The sequence below is a fragment of the Arvicanthis niloticus genome, chromosome 25, assembly GCF_011762505.2.
Source record: "Arvicanthis niloticus isolate mArvNil1 chromosome 25, mArvNil1.pat.X, whole genome shotgun sequence".
Classification (NCBI taxonomy): Eukaryota; Metazoa; Chordata; class Mammalia; order Rodentia; family Muridae; genus Arvicanthis; species Arvicanthis niloticus.
This window is the reverse complement of record NC_133433.1, coordinates 23,974,615-23,996,892: the sequence shown is the minus strand read 5'-3', so window position 1 is coordinate 23,996,892 and position 22,278 is coordinate 23,974,615. Positions and strand designations below refer to the sequence as shown.

The window sequence follows — 22,278 nt, the reverse complement described above, 5'->3', positions numbered from 1 at the left end:
TCATGTTACAAATTACATCAGCAAGAGGTGAAAAGAAGCAGGCTTGATGTGTGTGTGTGTGTTTACACATGCATACACGTGTGCGGGACAAAATTTCTGTCATCTGTTAAGTCGTACTTTGTACTTTGCCTCCCAAACCTCCATTATTAGTCTTTAATTTCTTCACATCCCCCACCTTTGGACTTTGCAAATTCCAAGCATGCTGATACCTAAAAATACAAAAGCATACTTGAAGACCCTCCTCCATCACCAACCATCGTCGGTTCATCCTGTGTTGTGAGCACTTTTCCTCCCAACTACAACCATGTTATCTGACTTCCTCCCTCTTCATCACTGCTTCTTTTCAAACCATAGTAGAGAATTCCTGGTGACAGTCTTCTTGCTGTAACATCCCCAGTGCCGAGATTACATGTGTGCACATCTATTCTTGGCAGGTACATTCTTATTGGGGACAAGCATCAGCTCACTGACCCCCAACCCAACTTCCCCTCTTACATTCTGTTTAGGTTAATATGCTCTTGACTGTTCCCACGTCTGTGAATGTGCATCATCCCAGGGAGCCCTTCCCGTTAGCTGAACCCAATTCTCTCGTTCCAGAGCTCTCAATTCATAACCTACTTCCAGGAGTTTAAGCTATCACATCTTATGCTCGACCTTCTTTAGCCCAGGGCTCATACATACATGTCTTTCTTCATTTTCTGTGCTTGGCATCCTTTGGGTAAAGTTATTACAGCTTTTTCCTAGAGAAAACCCTTTGGCTGTGTAGGTAACTAGCACCAATGCCTGCCTCAGAAGGCCAGTGATTTGTTACTCCTTGTGTTCTCCTTCTTTCTTCCCATCAGGAGCAAGCAATGGCTAAATCATAATATTTACGTAGTTTAATACTTAAGAAAAGAGGCAGGTTTCCTCTGTTCCCTAGCTGGGACCCCATGGCTAGTAGTCCCCAAAAGTTTGCTTTGCTTGGTTTCTTTAGAGTTTTTGGTGGTTTGCTGTGATCCGTTTTGTTTGGCTGTAGAGGCTTGACCTCAGGCAGGCTAAGCATGCACTCAACCATTGAGCTGCATCCCTAGTCTCTGTTCTTTTTTTTTTTTTTTTTTTTTTTTTTTTTTTTTTTTTTTTAAGTTGCCTCACGTCATCTGGAAAAATACAAGTTTAAAACATAATTCATAGAGTCATAAGTAATTTTTCTCTTTTAGTGCCAACCAAATTTTAAGGACAGCTGAAAACCTGCCTCCTCCAGGAAGCCACAGGGGGTTCCTCCAACATCAATTCCTTGCCCATTTTTCTGATCTTCAAACTGTAACCTCAGATTGTCTGTCATGGGACTTAGGCTGTGATTGCACCCCAGTGACCTCTGTTCCATCTTGGGCCAGATCGTATGTATCTCTCAGCCTCTCTCTTGCTCCGTACACAGTCATAACTAGGCTCTCCCTCCAATGAGAATCAGCAAATACTTTTTAGTTTCTCACAATAAATAAGAATGGCTTTTTATTCGTTATTATTCATTATTTGGTCTAAACATGACCAAAGCTACTTACCCTGAAATATTATGCTTATGCTTCATCTTCGTGAATTATTTACATGGGCTCTGCACCAGACCAACCCAAACATCAGAGATTATAATAAAAATGGTACTGGGGCCCAAGTGCAACAGCCAACATGAAAGTGACCTTAATACTTTTACTGCTATGGCCTCTGTCTGATGAAACTCACTACCAGAGTGTCTGCTGAAACATATTCAGATGAATACTTTTTTTAAAAAAATCATTTTGTAAGTGTATATATTTTCTCCCTTGCCTGATCTCTCAGGGAAAAGTATGAAATAGTCGGCCAGAGCATTACAGAAATGCTACTCCACACGAAACACTCTACATTTAAACACAACAAAGTTTGCTTTGGCATTTTAAAGATACAGTTGTGCCTTCCTTCAGTCACCACTCCATGCAGCAGAACCTGGAGAACCAGTGGCCATTTCCTATGTCCTAAAATGTGTTGAGGTAATATTACAGAGCCCAGAAGAAAGTTAAATCTGTTGGGGACATACTAAGACTGTGAGGTCACCTCCTTCGTCATTCCCACTCCTTACTACTACGTATATTAACTATGACTCTGACATTGACATTTTCTTGACTAAACCAAGTGACACAGAAATGTAGCATTGTTCTAAATTTACTATCCAAGTACCAAACTTTGAGATCCCATCAAATAAAATAAACAAACAAACAAACAACTAAAAAACTATTAAGAATAATAGTGCCTTAAGAATCCTAGCATACTGTAGGCAGATGCTGACAGATCTCTGTGAGTTCAAGGCCAGCTTGCTCTATACAGTGAGAACCCGTCTCAAGAAATAAATTTTTAAAAGTCTCTTCTCTTTTTATATATCAATAAGCTTTTGATTGACCTGGGGTTATTGTAGCTAAAGATACCTTACAAAGAAACTGTTAGTTCACTTAAAAATCACATATGATTCATATTGTAGACAGTTCAAGATAGTAGCATGTGCCCACTAGTACATCTTGACAAAGAAGTGCTTATTACAAATAAATCTTTGCCTCATATGTTACCAACCAAAGTAGAATTTTTCTAAATGTTTAGTGATATGCTTATTAATGTCATTTAAAATTCAAATACAGAATGAATCTTCCACATCTAAGACATATATTGCCCAGACTCTACATTGATTCCCGCCAAGATCTGTAGGCACTAGGTGGATAACTGACCTCAGTACATTTTCCCACTGGTTTAGGATTCTTCTTTCTTCTCCAAGTACTGTTAGGAGGGGCTAGGCAGAATGGAGCAAGAGAAACACTTCTCATAGCAAGTGCCATACCATATATATATGTATGTTCTGGCAGACTTTCTCCAACTTGTAGTTTAGAAGAACTTACATCATCCAAGCATATTATAAGTGCAGAGAAAAAGAGAAAAAAAAATCTCTAAATAGTTTTTGTTCTACTTTCAAACACTGAAGCTAAGAGAACACAAGATATTTCACTTCAGAAATAAATACTACATAATTTTAGCACATACACACACACACACACACACACACACACACCCCACCTTTTGAGTTTGGAAATTGCATATAAAAGAATGCTATTTTGGCACAGCTGACCTGTAGAGAGATGGAGCTAAGCAGAGTCACGAATTCACTCCCTCTGATATGCACACATGATACGCAATTAAAATCTCCATTCACATTCCTGCCGGCTGTCAATCAGGAGGTAAACCTTTTTGACAACACTCAGTGAAGCGTACCAGCGGACTGCTCCACAGGAACTTAAACAGTAGCAGCTTTGCTTACTGGCCAGAACAGGTTCTGTTCTAAGAAATCATTAGATTCAGAAAGCTAGACTCTTTCATTAAAAATGAAAATGTCAACAAGATTGCATCTGGAAAACTATGTGATGTCATATCTAGAAAATAGAACCTATGTTTTAAAAAATATCCTAGCCTTTGCAACTAGGACAATCTTTAGAACCTTTTCTTCTGTTTAGAACCATGAGCAATGATCTTACAGAGAAGACTGCTAAAGAAAGCACTAACTTTCCTATTTCTACTTCATTACGAAGGGTTTACAGTTGAATTTTAAAACTTTAAAACTAGATCATGATTCTAAGTCCACATGAAAAGTGGCCATCCAGTTTATCAGCCAATGGGGAAGTGACTTTTTTAATCAGGATAAGACTGTGTAGCAGGTGAGAAATGCCATACCTATCAAAACTCCCAATTTATGAAGCTCTATAGAAAATGTTATGCACATAAATTCTTTCCAGATGAACCCAGAAGGAACTCTGCTCATAAAGTAGCTTCTGTTGAACACTGAACCCAAGACTGTGCCCTTCCTAACAGCGCATTAGTGTGCTTTAAAGCCCCAAACCCATAAAGCAGTGCAGGGGGACTGAATGCGGCATGCTTGTTAGTCGGCTGCTGTGTCTGTTTTGAGCAACTAACCTTGGATTACAAATTTGAAACAAGTTAATACTATCAGATGTTGAACTATCTGTCTCCTTATTTATTGGGTTATGTATGTGAGACAGCGTCTGCATCCTGACCATTAACAATCATGACAAATTGCCTTGCTAATGAACAGTACACACTGAAAGTGCCATAACTGATTAAAGTACAATTTCCCACTACTGGAGAGAGACGGTGAATCGGGGCTCCAGCAGTGGGTGACTCTGATCCTCTGCCAACAGGCCTCCAGGGCTCACTGAGATGTTTAGAAAAACACTCTCCATTCCATACAATCGTATTCCGAAAGCCTATGTGTATACAACAGGTTTTTAAACTGCTTAGGTTCGAGCTGATGAGCCATGAAAAATAGATGGGTCTTAACTATTTGGCCTCCTTGCAAATGTATGTTAAAGAATATTTTTAGTGAAGGCTTTCTTTTCTCTTGCTTTGCTTTCTTTCTCCCCACCCCACCCTCCCCCAAACATTGCGTGTGCTTTGCATTTCACATAAAATCTTTCTTTTGTCAGTTCCTTTGTTGGTGCAAAATTGGCAGCAGTTCAAATTCAAAGTACTCCTATTCATTTACTGACCAGTGTCATTGTAGTTCACATCAGCCAGAGAGGTAGGCTCTGAAAAACATAAAAGACTTGCTCTGCCACTGACGAATAATGTGTACATTTTTACAGAGCTTAAACCTTAATGCTTTCCCCGAAACTAACAATGCAGTGTATCTTATCATTCCCTTTTCACAAGCAGGCAGCTGCTGAAACGCTTGCCACTTCAAAATATCAATTGCTTGCCAGGGTTGTCCTCAACACACCCTGTCAAACTCATGTATGCTGTGCAGGGAAAAAAACGGTACTGGGCTGCAAGCTGGAAATTGTGTCAGATTCTGCTGTAGGGGTATGATGTGCAAGGAACAGTGTGTGACAGCCGTACAGACTACAAACAATGGCACCGAGCCAGGGGCGTCAGAGATCACAACTGTGCCTGTACATATTTGATTGTAGGCATTATAGATCTAAAGCATGACAAATGCACCATTGTACACTAGGTTTCCCCCACGGAAGCTCCTCCCACTAGCAGTCTTGATGATGGGAACACAGTTTTGTTTTTCTCCTCTGAAAATATGTAATCTCTCTCTCTCCTCTCTCTCTCCTCTCTCCTCTCTCCTCTCTCCTCTCTCTCTCTCTCTCTCTCTCTCTCTCTCTCTCTCTCTCTCTCTCTCTCTCTCTCCCTCCCTCCCTCCCTCCCTCCCTCCTCCTCCTCTCTTTTAGTACACATACTCACAAATCAGGGTTATCATAATAAATAACAAAAGCCAGAAAACAATAGTATAATGTGAGTAAGTGAGGTCTTATTCGCTTAACACTTTGTCTTCTCTCAAAGGACACAAAAACATGGCTTATGTTACATGAACAGTCCCAGAGGGCAGGAAAACAACTGGGCTGTCACAATGTCTACCTAGCTTGCTTACTGATTTGCACAATTTTCCAACAAAGTGGACATCCCACATGAATATAATATTTGCATGTAGAAAATATGGCTTAGAAAGCTTTTACTGGTATTATTTTTCTAGGCATGAGAACAATTAAGAAAACAATATTTCACTACAGCCTCAGACCTATAGACTAGCATTAATTCGTTTTTAAATTATAAGTATCTCTTCCCCTTACTTGATTTACTCTGAGTACAGGAACTAATTCTGGTTATATAAAGCTGTTTTATTCTTATTTAAATAATATATTTATTCTTAAATAAGAATATTTTATTTTTATTTAAATAATATAACTATTTAAGTCATTAATTGATTTGTTTTTAAATTACAAGTATCTCTTCCCCTTACTTGATTTACTCTGAGTACAGGAACTAATTCTGGTCATATAAAGCTGTTTTATTCTTAAATGTCTTCATAAGTGACATATAAAGTTTGGCTCCCCTCACTTTGCCATGCACCTTCTTAATTACAAAGGAGCTCATGGCTGTTACAATCCCGGACACTAATTCAGTAAATGACTGTGGAAACGGAAACATGTTTATGGGAGAAGATTAGTATGAATATATATTAATCTCTTCCATAACCTAGCTTAGACTACAAAACCTTTATCATACAAGTAGTTTGAAGTGGAATTAACTCACCAGAGGCTACGGAAAATAAAGAGATGTGCTGTGAAGGTCTTAATAAATATTTTGAAAAGAGGCTAGGTAGTTTAGGTGCTTCGGGTGCTGACCTTTGCTGTGTTGATTAGCGGGACAATGATGCATTATTAACACACAGCAGCTGTACCTGAACTGCTACCATGAATATAATAGCCTTTTATAGCCATCAGGGGAGTGAGTGGGAGGCCTTTATTAACCACCAGACATGATTAGCACATTATGTAAACTTTAACAGGCGAATTATCTCTTATTGAAATATAATGTTGGTTATAACTAATTGTAAACATGATTCTCAAAATGTCTTAGTGAAATATTCCAATGTCTTAGCAGCGTTTGGCTCATTCTTGGCTGGTAATGGACGAGAAAAACACCTTTGATTGTGGTATTAGATGCACTCCCCAAAAGACAGACTTGTGCTAGCTACACAAGTCTGACTTTAAAATTCTCTAGTATTACAGGGTCAGTGATATTAGCATGCGTGAAAACTTTCTTTTTTTCCAATTAAGAATGACTGTTCACAACTGGTAAGGCTCTGCTGGGATTCCCCTCCCCCGTCTTTTTATTACTGTAAGCAGTTCTTAAAAGATTAGTTTTGCAGTAAATTTTTTAGAGTTACCTTGAAAAATAACAGCATAATTTATTTCAAAAGCTTAATTTTGGGAGAGGAAAGATTATCCCATTAGCTTTAGTAACTGAGCACAGCTCTGAGAGTCCATTATGAGCGGTCTTTTATGCCCCAGCAGAAAGTCATTAACATAAAATAAATCATTAGCTTTGATATTAAGCTTCTACTATCTGCAGGTTTCTATGATTAATGTTCATGACTGCATCTGCCAGATGATAAAATATACTTTTGTTGAAAGGTTATCTTGCCTCTTTATTATTAACATTTCTCTTTATACAATTGTTACTGGCATTTGAGACCAAGGAGTACTGGCTTCAAAAAGAACTGGTATTTACCATGTTGAAGAGATATCAGCGAATGAAAACTTTATCCACTCTTCTTTAAATTAACCAGTGTATTGAGTAAAAGACCTAAGGAAACCAGGTAGTGCACAGACATTCTTCTAATGCAACTGTAATTTCTATAGACCCAGTTGTTCCATTTGCTAATTCATTATTCATATAATAATGTAAATATCTGACTCATAGCAAAGGAAAGGGCAAAGAGGTAACCTTGATTCCCTGAACTCAGGAACTTTTCTCTTGAGTTGTTCTAAAGTTTGATCTTCTTATTTAAATAATATAGTTATTCTTAAATAAGAATATCTTATTTTTATTTAAATAATATAATTATTTAAATCATTAATTGATTTCTTTTTAAATTACAAGTATCGCTTCCCCTTACTTGATTTACTCTGAGTACAGGAACTAATACTGGTTATATAAAGCTGTTTTATTCTTAAATGCCTTCATGATCTTCTGACAATACAGATCAGGCAATGATCTCGGTCTATAGCGTTTTTCTTAGTAGGAATAAGACTTCTGACGAAGAAGAAGAAGAAGAAAAAGAAGAAGAAGAAAAATAAGAAGAATAAGAAGAAGAAGAAGAAGAAGAAGAAGAAGAAGAAGAAGAAGAAGAAGAAGAAGAAGAAGGAGGAGGAGGAGGAGGAGGAAGAGGAGGAGGAGGAGGAGGAAGAGGAGGAGGAAGAGGGGGAGGGGAGGAGAAAGGAAAAGGGAAGAGGAAGGAGAAGGAGAAGAAGGAGAAAGAGAAGGAAAAGGAGAAGGAGAAGAAGAAAGTTTCCCAGAGAGGCTTACCAATATCTAAGTAAAGGGATCTCAAACTGTACCTCTTCAGATTCCTTCTTGCTAATTTTCTCTTTTGCTCTCCAAAGATTTTATCTCTTCCACTAACATCCAAAAGATTTGCTGATTTGAAACTTTTGAGAACACTTCCATCAGGGTAAGTGAGACAGACATGGGCTGAGCACATGTTTTCCTACAATCTACCATTTTTAGAACCACTGGATCTCTTTTGCCAAAAGATCACAAAATAATCTATTTTTATTGGTTTCTGAATTCTCACGAGGCTCAGTAGATTCCAATGTAAGGCAGTTTTTTTTTTCATCTTGGATATATGGAAAACTGGGACACAGGCTCTTAGTGTCAAAACTTTTAGCCCGCCTCAGAACAAAGCCAGGGTTCTCCAGACACAGATAAACATAGCAAGAGGGAATCACACCCTCTCATGGTTGCATTATTTTACTTAGAACTAACAGGTTTATGAGATTTCTTCCACAACTGTCAAAAAAGAGAAATACAGATGAAAGAAAGAAAGAAAGAAAGAAAGAAAGAAAGAAAGAAAGAAAGAAATCCTTTCCCTCAGAAAGACTTGGTTCCCTAGTCCACTAAGGTTATATAGCATATGTCCAATTAAAGTCTTGGCATTCAGAAGCATCTTTCTCCCTGAAATATGGCTAAGTTTCTTAAAAGGGAGTAATCATCAGGGATTTCTAGGAGTTGTGATGATTTCCTTAATTGCTGTTCTTGTACACACTGATTGATGGAGTCTGCCAGTGAGGATAAAGTCTCTTGTGCATTTATGGCCAGAAATAGATTGAGAGCCATGAGAAGCACACAAACACACTCACAAACCCAAACCATATATTGCACAAATAATGTCCACTCACAATTTCTCTGGAGAAGATACTGACAGTGGCAACCATGACATCAGTCTAAGGGCATTTAACCAAGAGTGGTTTTACATTGGTGTTGTGGATCAAACACATGGAAATTCACATGATTTCTCAAAACAGCATGTTTCCCTGGCCACTGACAAAGGTTCTAATCAGCCATTCTCTAGGAATCCCTCCAATACAGATTTTTGCAAAAGGCCCCAACTTGTGGATAAAAAGCAATAGACACTTGGCTAAAGCAAAATCACTTAAAACTTTTAAGGAAAAAGAAATGGACACCAGAAAATAACTTTTAGTGACACTAGTGTTGTGAAATCTGGGACTGTAAACACACATTAGTGGTGATGCTTCCTGAGTAAAATAGAAACTGAAGATTGGTGTCAGAACTGATCTTCAAACTTTTTCAACTGAGGTAAACTTGTCAGAGAGCTAGCTGAAGAGGAATGTGAAAATACTGAACCCTCCATTGTGAAAGAAGAGAGGCTTCTTCTTGGAAGGACCTTGCTCCTACCTATTCTTCTGGTGTTATTGTTCAAGCACACAGCAGGATAATGTCCCATTTCATACAGGAAGTTGCAAGGGAAACACATGCTAGGACAAGAAAATGTTCATGCAGGTTACTGCTGACTGTACACAGCCAAGTATGGTGGAAGTGCTGCTGTAATTAGCAGTCTGTTGGTACTTCCATTATAAACCACATTTCTAAGCAGTCTATAACTCGATGTTTTTAATGAGAATTTGGTCTTCATAAGAAAACTTGGCATAGAGGGATTAAAACAAAAAAAAATCACAAATTCAATAGAGCACATGTGAGCTGCATCATTTTGGCAGGCCAGGTTCCATGAAAGCAAGTCACTAGCAACCTAAGCAGACCTTGGACTCTGAAAAGCACACATTCAGAGAAGACTAACTGGAAAGATGTCAGCAACTCAAAAGCAAGTGCAAGGATGAGCATGGTATCTTTAAAATTGGTAAGCATTAAACACCCGGTTTAAATAAACTAGTCTTGTGTCTTGGCACTTCAAATGAAAGCTTCTTGCAGCCAAGAACTATGTTTGGAGGGTCATGATATCTATAGTTATAATGGATTGCAGTCTTCTTTCCCCTGGAAGTATAGTCTCTATGATTTGGTTGCATGAGATTGCTCTAAGCAATGTTTAAAGCTATTTTTAAAGGTGCAATCATTAAACATCTTTGATCAATTCATGATGATCTTAATTTGTATTTATTGAGACAAGAAACACAACTCCTGCTTATGACTTCCTGGAAAACCTCACGATTAATATTCAGGATGGTCATAAGACTTAAATGTGATGTGGTTAGTTCAATAATCTCTGCAGGGATTACTCTCCCCCATTTTAGTTCCTTGTGGGTGTTCTTTTAGGAATTTATGTGAATGATAAATATTTTCTTTGTAGCACTGTCATACACCTAATGTGATATATGTTTCAATTAAAGGTCACATTTTCATATTTATGCTGTTCTGGAATCCAACAAAACCTTTTTTTTTTTTTTGCTTAAGTAGATGGAATATGTCTCTAAATGCTAAGCTTATTGGGTAGTAGGAGAAAGACGATGACCTAGAGAAAACAGCTATAATCACTTTTCCTCTGCAGTACCACATCTGGACTTCCCAGCCTATTACAGTATGACAATAGTGCTGAGGTAAATGGGAATGGGGGGAGGGCATTGCGGTTTTTAAAAGTAAGTAAGGGCCAGTTCTAATTAGCCATAAAATACACCCAGGATTCTCCAGGAAGAGCGGGTAGGTTAACACAATGACATTAAGAAGAAGAGGAAGAAGGCAGCCAAAAGCATGATGTCAATGGTGGGCAAAAACGGGCTAAGGAAAGACAGCACATCTCCCATGGGTCATATGAACAGTATCCAAGCTAGATTTGTTTGAGAAGTGAAGGCAATGGAGAGAAGCTGTGGGGTAGGATATTAAAAGCATAAGCATCCAAACAGATATCCCTTTCCTCCAGTATCCTAGGTTATCCCTCCTGAACTGAGCCCATCACATGTACAAAATATGGTGAAAAGACCACTACAAACAGCCCATATACAAAACCAAGATGAATTTCCTTATTCCCTTGGGCTTCAAATTTATTTTTATTGCTATCTTACTCTTAATCTTTATTTTTTTGCAAGCACATCACAAAAATAATTTTAACCCTACACACTACATATTCAAGAAGATATTAAATATTGCTTCAGGTTTTATACCTAATCAAACTATCAAGTCTACTTAACATTATCATCCAGTAACTTTTAAAATATACAACAACTTTTCAGAACACTCAGCCACATATTCTATGTTAAAAATAACATAAGATCTCTGAAGACTTCATGACTATAATTTTTGGCACATTGGGATTGATGACACTAAAATATCTGACAAAGTCAAGATAGCAACATTTAAAGATTCTATGTGCTATAAAATTTAGTGCCCCAAACTATATGATGTCTTGGTTTATGCTCTTTCTTGTTTATAAATTTATTAACTAATAGAAGGTTCTAGCCCATATAACTCCCAAGGAAGCTTTGATTAGACAAATGGTGCATAGATTATCAATAAACAAAGTAACATATCAGTAGAAGTTCTAGGAGTTACGAATAACACTAATTATGACGCTTTAAATTGCCTGTGGCCCTCCCTTTCTTCCCCTTCCATCCCCTCTCCCCCTGTTCCCCCTCCTTCTGTCCTCCTCTTTCTTCTTACATTTATTCATCAAAGTAGAAATAATTGCTCCTTCTCAGTGTGCTTGCAAGTCCAGCATTATAGGCATAGCATGTGATGCCACATTAAAATACAATGCATAATACAATACAGGAAGAAAAATAAGTCCAAAGATTTATTACTGTGATTAATAATGTTTTACTCAAAAGTTATCACAGGTGAAACATCTGTCCACAAATGATCCTTCCTCTTGAATCTTCATGGAAAGAACATTTACTTTCCATTGTAATACAAAAGCCAGAATTCCAAATGACCACTCTTTTTTACTTTGCATGTAGGTAGTATTAAGCCTGAGTTTATGTGTAGGGCTCCCAGTTTTTAAATCCACCAATAGATGACTCAGGACATAAAAGTGGTTCCTGTGAGCAGCAAACCTTATGATTCTCCTCCCACAGCTTGACGAGGTCAGTATCCTTATCATTAGCCAAGCCATAACATAATTTTATTAGTACTCCTTATGTGGGCAGCTACTGAGCAATAACTGAACGCATCACATCATTGCAATAATAAAAAGTGCCATGTCTTTGTCCCATTTTAGCATAAAATCTGTAAAAACGGTCTTTAGAAATGACACTACACTAAGAAACTGAAAGCTGTTTTTGTTCCTGTAGGTATATGTTCAAAATGATGATTTGACATCTTCAACTAGAACAAAAAAATATGACTATATTTTGCTACAGAACTCCAATTGGGAGCTCATTTAATCTAATTTCTTTGGTAACATTCAGTTCAATTAAGGGATATACTGTTACTTAAAATAGTCTAATTGGATGAAACTCTGTTCTGTTACCCATCTTTCAATGTCTACAATAGAACTGTGCTTTCAGTTGCAAGAAGTGAAGGCTGTTTCCTCCATCCTACATGCTTCTGGCCGGTCTCTGAACTCCGCTGCGTTTTCAAAAGCTGACCTACATAAAGCATGCCACCAGTTCTAGCAGTTTGTCTAAGGGAGGGGATGGCCTCGCGCACTTGCTATAACCAACATCATTTGCCTTGTTCCCCCAGTGGGCTACGAGAATGTGAAGGCCATTTTGCACTGTGATATGTTCATCTTGGATCATGCTCTTACAAAAGACCACTGGGTTAAACTGCTTCCAAATGTGCCTCCTACAGAGTTTATTAACTGAAAAATCTAAATAGTGTTTTGGCACTGTACAGAGCAGAGGGGCTGGGAAGTGTCCGTGGAGTAAAACAGCCACATTTCAATTCAGAAAAGCTCAGAAAGAGGATATTCATTTTCTCAATTAGGGTCTCTTCTGACATTGGAGGAAAAAAATGCCACCAGAAAACTATATTTACATTTTGTAAGACACCAAAAGCACAGGAAGTTATGGTTCCACTGGGACTTAGCACACCAACTTTAAACAGTGTAGTGTTGACAGGTTTAAAATAAAGATAATTAGTAATTTATGATCTTAGCAACCTGTTAAAATAAAGAAGCCAACAAAGTGACTGTTATCTCAAATAAACTGTGTATTCATTACAGCTCAGAAGGAAAACAGGTTTGCTTTGCAGTCTCTCTCCATGGGGAAGTCTGATCCAACTAGGACTTTGCTAAATATAGATACAGATTTATTTTTTTCACCTTTCCAAACTTCTCTTCTTTCACATCTCTCTGTACCTCACTGCTAAATGAGCACTAATTGAGTCAGTCCTAAGCAATTCAAACAGTGGATCTAGGCAGGAATTTTACACCAGTGCAAATCGCCATGGGGTAGGGAACAAGTGCCTGGGCTTTGTGGGATCTTGAAACCTCAGTATGTTCAGTACAATCAAGGAGCAGTGACAAATATATTTGATAGTCTGTGGCACGGAGATGGATAGGGGAAGAGTCCCTGGAGAAACCTTTCCATGAGCTATTTTTCTACTGGAAGAAACAAGTCTTATGACTTTGCATTTTTAAAAATCCATTATTCCCTGTGTAAGTTAAGGAGAAGTCTTGCAACTAGTCTATAGAAAGGATGGCTAATTTGCATTTAAAAAGAACAGTTTGCTTCTTACACACAGGGTGACTTAAAAGGAACTTCAATGGACTAGTAAAGAAATGGTGAAGACTTTCAAAATTAATTCATTCAATTCACAGCACAACCCTCTAAAATTATTTAAGGGACTTAATTGGAAAATGATTTAATATATTGAAGTAATTCCTGATTTTCCAAAGCATTTAACTTTTAAATTAAATCTGACCCTATCACAGGAATGATGAGTGAAATGTGTATTCAAGTCATTACCTTCTTTTTTTGGAGCCTAAATTCACTGATAAATGTAATAAGACTTGTATATATATATATATTTTTTTTTTCCAAAAATGGTGCCGATCTTTTGATTCTGGTAACAACTACAGAACAGGTCTTTAATCTCCAAGACAGACTTGCTACTTTAAAGAAAAAAAAAAGTAATAGTATTGTTGTAAGGGGGGAAAATTATCAAGAATTAAACCCTGGGTTTTAAAGTTAGGATATATTCTAGGCTGCAAGAATGGTGCTCTCAGCAGAGTAAAACTTCATTTCACCAACTCTGCTGTGCAGCGAAGTTCCCAGTACCTTTCATTTTGACCCTGGCCTCAAGACCTTCCTATGTGCCTGAGTCTATTTTACCCCTTGCCTAACTCCTAACCTCCTTTGCTCACAACTCTTACTGAATATTACAGTGGACATGGCACCCAGTTGCTTCTCCGTGGCGTGACTGATGTCTGTAGGCTTTGTAACTCACAGCTCTCTCTCTCTCTCTCTCTCTCTCTCTCTCTCTCTCTCTCTCTGTATAATAACCAAGACTGAGAGCTGAGAGCTCCTAGCCTGTCTCATAGTAGAGAGCCCAGAGGCCAGGGGTGCTAAACACCTCTACATTACATTTTAAAGCGAGGACTCCTTAGCAGACAAATGTTGGGAGTTTCAAAGACTTTTCCCATAGAATTCATCTACTTATCAGTAAAAAGTGCCCGAAGGGACCGGAAGAATATGGTGGGGTTTTCATCAAGCAAGAACTGGGAGTCAAAAGGCCCGCCACGCATTTCAGAGAACCTATGTCCCCACTAACCTCTATCAGCTAGGACTGCTTAGACAAGTCCAACAAGCCCCAGGAGAGGAGAGATGTGCCCTGTGGCTGCTCTTGGGAGAGGATCTCTCCGCGTCTCTCTCAGGTTTTGTGTGCACGAAGCCAGGAGAGCAATGACTTCCCTAGAAACTCCTGGCTCTCCTACCGACCCTTGGGCCAAGCCCAGCTCCGGAGCAGTTTTGCCAGTGTCCTCGTTCTGGGTCACCAGCATAAAATACCTTTCCCCTGTCCCGGGTGGCCCTTGCACTGGTAGTCAGCAGACTATGGTGTAGCCCAGCCAGGGACTCTTGCTTCTGCCAGGCAAAGAGCGTCGGAGCTTTACACTTGAATGCAAAGCGCTAGCTTGGCTTCCTGTAAACTTGGTATTTCCACACACCCCAAACGAGCTCTGTTCCCCCAAATCATAATCCGACTAGCCCACAACGCTCTGGGCCTCAAGGGCCAGCGTCCGAACTCTGGTTCTCCGGCCGGAACAGAAAACAAAAGAGTTACAGAATAATTTTCACGGTGCGGGAACGCCGGAGCCTCCAGGGTCCCAGTACCCCGACTCCTAGCTGCTCCTCTGGCAACTGATCCGGAGCATGGAAGCGATGCCACGAGCCCCCGCTGTCCAAGAAAGGGAGGGAGAAGAAGGAACTAGAATATAAACTGAATTCTCCTACTCTGCCTCAGTTCCCAGACCCCAGACACACCCCCAAAGTATTCCGTGGGTTTTCTCTCTCGATCGTTCGCTTTTTTTTTTTTTAAAATGTCTCCCGGCAAACCTAAGCAGGGATCCTTAGTGGCGAACAGCAGGAAGGAAAGAATCCGAGCAAATCGTGTCACTTTCCGCACAATCGCGTTGTTTGGCAAACCCCCGGAGCTGCTCCACAATATTTACTACCCGAGCGCACGCAGCGCCACCGCGGGCTGCGACTGAGCGCACCCGGGACGGGCCTCTGCGAGCCGGCCCAGTCCGCCCAGCGGGCCCCATCGCGGTCCAGCCACCGCTGCCCCCCTCCCGGGATCGAGCCGCCAGAATCGGTGCAGACAAAAGCAGAGTGTTCACCTTGTTGCAATAGTAGGGGTCCAGGCAGGGAGAAGGTCCCAGACAGGGAGCGGCGGGCGCAGCAGCGGGCTGGGCTGGAGGTGGATAAAATCTTACGTCCATTTCACTCTCACATCAAGCAACTCCTTTTCTTTTCCTTTTTGAAAAAAAAAAGTGCTCAGAGGGGGAAAAAAAAAAAGCTTAGACGGAACAGAGAGAGGCGTCTGGGCTCAGGAGTAAAAGAAACACCTTCCTTCCCTCACATCCGTTTGTGGTTTGTTTAAGAACAGGAGGAAAAGAGAGAGAGAGAAAAGAGAGAGAGAGAGAGAGAGAGAAAAAAAACAGAGGGTGGAAAAGCGCTCAACTCTCCCCCCCGAAGCCGCGGCGCGCACCCGTCCACGCCGAGCGCGCAGCCTGCCTGGTCCGCTCGGCCCTGGCGCTGTCGGCCCGCCGCCGCCGGGCAGGTAACTTCACTCGCTCATTGCCCCCCCCGCCCGCCGCCCCATCCCCGCCTCCCGCGCCCTTAGCCGCCCGGCACTCGAGCTCGGGCTCCGGGTACTGGGCGTTTTATTGGCGACTCTGCCTTGCTCTGCTTTTAGTTTTTCTCCACGTTAGAGGCCTGGGATGGGGGAGTGATGGTGTGTACGTGTGGTAGTGGGGAGATCGGGATCGGAGAACACTACTGCCCCGGACCGGCGGGGTGTGCCGACAGTGGCGGGACGCGGCCCAAAGGGTACAGTTGGGGACCGGGAACCAGGCGAGGGACAAACGCAAAGGGGGGCGGGGGCGGAGGAGAGGATTGTGTCCCGAGCAGTAGTGAGACCCCGGGTAGCATCAGTGCCCCAGTCAGCATCTCCGGGTGGGTGCCGTGGAGGTGGATAAAATTCACACAAAGGGGTTGGAGAGTCGGAGCACGGGCTGACTGGGGGGCACCGCGGGGCTCACACAGCAAGGGGGCGCTGTGGCGCACCCCGCCCAGCACCCTGCAGCCCCGCCTCCCGCCCCACCCCATTCTCTGAGCCCCCCACCACTTACTCCCGCCGGAGTAGCTGCACTGCCAACCTCTGCACCACGCGGGAGGTGGAGGAGAAGGTGTCTGGTGGCGCTGCTCCGGAGCCTGTAGAGAGCGCAACCTCTGCCCCGTGTTAGTGGGCAGTTAACCAAGGGACCCCAATTGATCTCAGTGCGAGGAGCGGTGCTCCTGGAGTTAGTGCTCAGAGGAACTGGCATTCTGCTTAGGTACTCTGCAGGAGGGTTTGCAGAGGCTGAGCCTGCCCTTGGGGGACTCACAGAAAGACCCTAGGGGTGCTTAGAAGGGTAAATAAGGAAACAGTTATCAGCACACCGGGAGCTACAGGGAACACATCTGGGTTTGTTAGTTGCCTCTCGGAATTACACTTTCACTACTGGATTCCCAGTAGTACTCTTGGAGCTCCACTTCCCACCGCAGCCTCCACAGCCTGCAGTCTGCTTCCCAGTTCTCTTGGCTGGTAGGATAAGGACATCATCCATATTTAGCTTTACTTCATCAACCCCAAAATGTGCAACATTGTGTCCTTTGGCATCTGGGAGAGTTTTGGGGTCACTGATGACTGCCCAGCGGACATCCTCTATTCTCCGGAGAAAGAATTCAGAGGGAAGTCAAAATAGGAATGGGCAGTGTTTACCTTTCAAGGATGAATTCCTCATTGCTGTACACCTTAGGGGCTTAAGACCCTGTAAAAAAGCCGAAAGTGCAAGTACACAAGTTTCCGGTGTCAAAGAATCTATGGAAACAGTCTTGTTACCTACCCCCAATATTGTTTTAGTACATGGTGGGTAGTTGCCAGCTACTCTCTAGCTCTCCAAAGCCTTTCCCAGGTTTCTCTTCCTCCTGTAATTAGGGCCACCAGTGAAATGCAAAAATCTGGGGAAGCTACAGATGTCCTGTAAAGATGATAAATTAGCATCCTTGACTTCTCTCCTCTAAGCAAAGGCTTTTGGGAACTTTTCTTTGACTTGGCTTTTCACCCATGGTGGTAGCCTCTTTCTCTTAAGCTGTTGTCCTCAGGTCTTGCTTTTATGGGTATAGCAAGAACACAGCTTCTTACCTTAAGAATAATGTAAAGGATCTTGGCATCAGAAGTGAGGAAGGATTTTCACTCTACATTCAAACCCTCTGAGTCACAAAATAAGTGAAAGGGTGATCTTTCCTCTATTAAAGGTCTTTACAGTAACAATTACATGAAGTTTGGTGGTTCATAACACTGATTCTAAAATTCATTTGTAGATGTTAAAGTGTGTGTGTGTGTGTAACCTCCCAGGTAACAAAAAATCTGTAGCTTTAAATGAAACATATCTAATCTCAAGTTTCTGTCATCAACATATATTTATTATCAACAAATTATACCATATGAAGTTTGAGCCTTATGAACTTCCCCAGGATTCATAATTAACTTCTGTTGGGCCCTTGGACCACCAGAAAGATGGACTGCTTTGGAATGGTCTTTACTGTCAGTGTCTTTACTCCTTGGACATACAGGATGTACCACACCATTTCTTTCCTCTACCATTACGAGAAACCCAAATGCCAGGGACCTGTGTCTCACCTCAGCCAGCATCCTGATTTCATTCACAGGAAGTGTGTTTAGTCAGAGTGGGAAGTTTGAGCTTTGCATGGTGAGGAATCTGAGCTTTTGAGAAGAAAGTACATTAACCTCCAGGGAGTTTAACATTAAAGAATGGTTATCTCAATAAAATAATTAAAAATACCCACCACTGTCTAATATCTGCGCCAAGGTCTACAGTATATTGAATGGTATTATTCTGTTCACCTGGAGGGAAATTTAAATAGCTACATTTTGGAGTAAATACTACTTTAAAAACAAGATAGTTCTCTTCAAAGCATGTTAAGTTACTCATTTATTTGTATAGCACTAAGCAAAGACAGAGAGACACACGAGGCTGCATATGGCTATGAAAAACAAAACAAGACAACAACAAAACAACAACAAAAACAATACTTAAAACTGGGCACAGCAAGGAAATGGAGAGGTACTCAGACATTCATCAAGAGGTGAGTGAATAATGGGAATGTGGTCCTTATCCACATTGGGATTCTATGCAGCTTTAAAGGAAAAGTGAAACCAAGAAAATGGATGGAACTAGAAAGTATTATAGTGAGTTAACTCAAAAAACAAAACAAAATGCATGCTTTCTGTCATATGCAGACTCTAGCTTACAACAGTAAAAGCAAGAGTAAGTATGTATCTTAGAATGTATGTATGCATGAAACTAGAAAGGAATGATGAGATGGGACTACAGAGCTGAGGAAGCTGGGAGGGCAATAGAGCACAGGAGACAGGGAAACAGAAAACAGAACAGGCGGGTTCAGTGGAAGGGTACGAAGAGCCAGGGTCACAAAGAATCAAACACAAGTTTTGTTTGAAAATGCCATAAGGAAAATTAATACTGTACATATGCTAGCTAAAAATAAATTTTCAAAAAGGTGGAGGCAGAGGAATCAAAAAGTTCAAGGTCATTTTCGGCTACACAGAAAGCTAGAGGCTAGCCTGGGGTACAAGAGTCCCTGTCAAATAAAAGAAAATAAATAAACAAATAAATGAATTATAGTAAAATAATAAAATGCACTGCTGAAAATGGTTCCTGCTCCAGATGAGATAGATCATTAGAATCCAAACTTGTCGGGCCAATGATGTCATTTTAACAGCTTTCTCAGGTGCTTCTACCTGGCCACCAGCCCCAAGCATTCGGGGTCCATTCATTTAGGATTGGACCTGGCCTAAAGAGTGGCTTTAATCCCCTGGCTTTAAAATCTTCAGGAAAATCACAGGCCTGTTACTAAGAAGAACATATAGAAAATAGCAAGAGCAAAAAATGTTATTAGCTTTGCAAGGTTGTTTTTTGTGTCAGTCATCACCATGATCCACCAAGAATCTAAGGACACTAAGAAAAATGTGTGTCCATAAGCAAGCCTCTCCTTGCTAATTTAATGTCATAAGACCAGTATTTTGACTTGTAAAATACCTATGATATCTTAGACCGGATCTGAGTATCTTTACATTTATTTTCACGGTCTCATTTAATCTTATAATTTTATAAATTACACTGGAAAGCCTAAGCAAAACATAGCCAGCGTTTGACTTTGCCGTCACCCGTGTTAATTTTAATTATAGTTTCATAAATTGTTGTGTTTTCAAATATTGCCAACATTTGCACTGACCACATTTCATGTTTACTCATCCTTCCCATTATACACATACGCTTTAGATCCTGTAGGAATTTCACATACAAGGAAGGTACAGAATTGTGAAAATGTTATAAATACCATTTGATAAAAAAAAATGGTACTCCCTGTTCAGCATTTTTGTTTGTTAGAGTTTGCTAATAGTTGCTCTCCAAGAATAAACATCCTCTGTAGAAAACCTATCAGAATAAACCAGCATGTATATACTGTGTATATAAAGCTAGGCGCTAGTATCCAACTTCCACTGAGCTGGATTGCATGACTAAATTAGGACTCATTCCTTTACTGGATGCAAAAGTGGATATTCAGAGCTAGCTGATTCGGCCTCTTTCCAGTAGAAGACAGCCCCCCAGCACCTTAAAAGCTGACTATTTGTGCCCTCTTTTGGCTCCTTGTATTGTAAAGCATGTTAATGCAGGTACACACAGATTTGTCTTCCCAAAGTTATTGTGGGAGAAGTTCTGTGTTTGTTTCATTAGAATCTTAATCAACACTCAGTCCTCCTCATCTTAAAGATTTCAAAACCATCATTAATGGTTCTGATGGGAACTTTTACATTTTCTCAATTTACTCGTTAGACCTCACTGCTGTCCAGGGTTATTTAACATTTTTTTTTCTAAAGTAATTTAAATGTAAACTAGAATGATGTGCAATAAGTAATATCTTACAGTGGAGGAACAGAAAGCACTGAAGTTTATTTCCTGGGGAGACGAGTGAGAAATGACTAGATTGTAAGTCTTTCAACCAGAAAATAAAGGATTTCAGAATGATGAGGAAAGTTTGAAGGAAATGTTAGTGGGTGCAGGGATACCTCACATGGCACTAAATGACTCATAAAATGCAGTATTTCTTACATAATATGGGAAGTATACCATGCGTGTACATCCCACCATTGAGTGTGGTACAGTACTTTGATCTTCAACAATATACAACATTTGCGGCATAATAGCGGTAATAGGACTATTCAGCTCTTTTACACTGCAGTGATCCAGTTCTCTCTCATCAGGATAAACCGAGAGGACAAATCCTTTCAAAATCAGAATTAGTTCCTTGTAGAAGAGTGAGACTACAATTATCCTTTAAATAGGTGCAGCTGCAACATAGTATGAGCCCGGAGTGTAGCAGCGAAGTGGTTTTTTTTTTTTTTTTTTTTTTTTTTTTTTTTTTTTTTTTTTTTTTTCCAATGCAATTAAGTAGATTTTTTTTAATGCAAACTAATATTCTGTTAAAAGTCTGTTGAAAGGTGAGTAGGTGTTGAATTGCTGAGATGAAAGCAAAAGTCATTTTGCTTACCTGAGTTAATATTCCCGTTTGAGTAAATGTTATTTTGGTGAAAATGCATAGTCAAGATTCATATTTTCCCATGAAGAGGGGCCACAAAGAGAACCAGGGCAACACAAAAGAAATATGATTGTGATTTACCTGTGACTTCCATAACATACGTTGAAATGTTTTCTTAGCTATGTTTTGTTATTGTTTGTTTTCAAAAAGGCACATCTCAATTTTAGTACTTCAGCTTAAAGAGGGAAGGTGACACCTGCATGGAGAAGCAAAAACCACAGAATGTGAGGAAGTTCATACCCACATCCAGAAGGAGATGAAGAGCAGTGGGAACTTGATTTCTTCCAAGATGATTAAAGGATTGGAAAATAAGGCCTTTAAGAAAGATCAAAGGGGATGGATGTCTAGAGAAGCCAATGCAGAGAGACAATGTAATGGTCTAAAATGCTGAGTGCCAAGGGTTTGATGAGCAGCACCAGGGAACAGCACCTCAAACAACTTCCTGTGTGACATGGTCGCAAATACTGCATTAAACTAAGTTTAACTAATATACCATATCACTTCTCAAAATGGCTTTTAAGATATAGTTGATGAACAAGGAAGCGGATTAAAGATCTATTTTTGAAGGAAACACAGCACGTGTTTTGAAAGATCTACCGAGATTAATTTACCTATAATTGAATGTATAGGTTTGTAAAACTTTGACAAGTTTGTGTGTTCAAAAGCATTACCATAATCACAACCCAGACTCCCCATCAGTTCAAGTTCCCTCAGCCTTGTTGCTGTCACTCCTACCTCATAGCTCTCAGTCCTGAGAAACAAGTCACCTGGTATTTGCCACTCTAGCTCCGCCCCCAACTCTCCCCCTCCCCCCCCCATAAATCTCCCATTCAGTAAAGAATCTCTATGTCTATTTTCACAATGCATTGAGATTTACATAAGTTGTTATGAAGATCAGTGTGATGGTTTGTATATGCTCCACCTAGGGAGGAGCACTATTAGAAGCTGTAGCCCTGTTGGAGTAGGTGTGTCACTGTGGGTGTGGGCTATAAGACTCTCACTCTAGCTGCCTGGAAGTCAATACTCTACTAGAAACCTTTAGATGAAAATGTGGAACTCTCAGCTCCTCCCATTCCATGCCTGCCTGGATGCTACCACGTTCCCACCTTGATGA

The 22,278-nt window shown here is 40.4% G+C and overlaps 1 protein-coding gene and 1 long non-coding RNA gene across 4 annotated transcripts in view; one reads left to right on the top strand and one right to left on the bottom strand.

Annotated features, from left to right (window-relative positions):
• Tox (thymocyte selection associated high mobility group box) overlaps window positions 1-16,053 on the bottom strand; it is a 302,196-nt gene extending 286,143 nt beyond the window's left edge. Inside the window, exons 1-2 of one of the 3 annotated variants that reach the window (XM_076924236.1) lie at window positions 15,970-16,053; window positions 15,599-15,734 (exon numbers count right to left, since the gene is read on the bottom strand). In XM_076924236.1, the coding sequence (XP_076780351.1) occupies window positions 15,599-15,700 (102 nt within the window). In that variant the 5' untranslated portion in view covers window positions 15,701-15,734; window positions 15,970-16,053. Of the gene's footprint in view, window positions 1-15,598; window positions 15,932-15,969 lie in introns of those variants that run through there. The other 2 variants (XM_076924235.1, XM_076924237.1) reach the window with 2 other exon arrangements.
• On the top strand, window positions 15,917-21,969 carry LOC143438561 (uncharacterized). Its single transcript, XR_013107314.1, has 3 exons — window positions 15,917-16,041; window positions 18,491-18,632; window positions 21,315-21,969. It is a non-coding gene; the product is annotated as an uncharacterized LOC143438561 (long non-coding RNA).
• The last annotated feature ends 309 nt before the right edge of the window (window positions 21,970-22,278 follow it).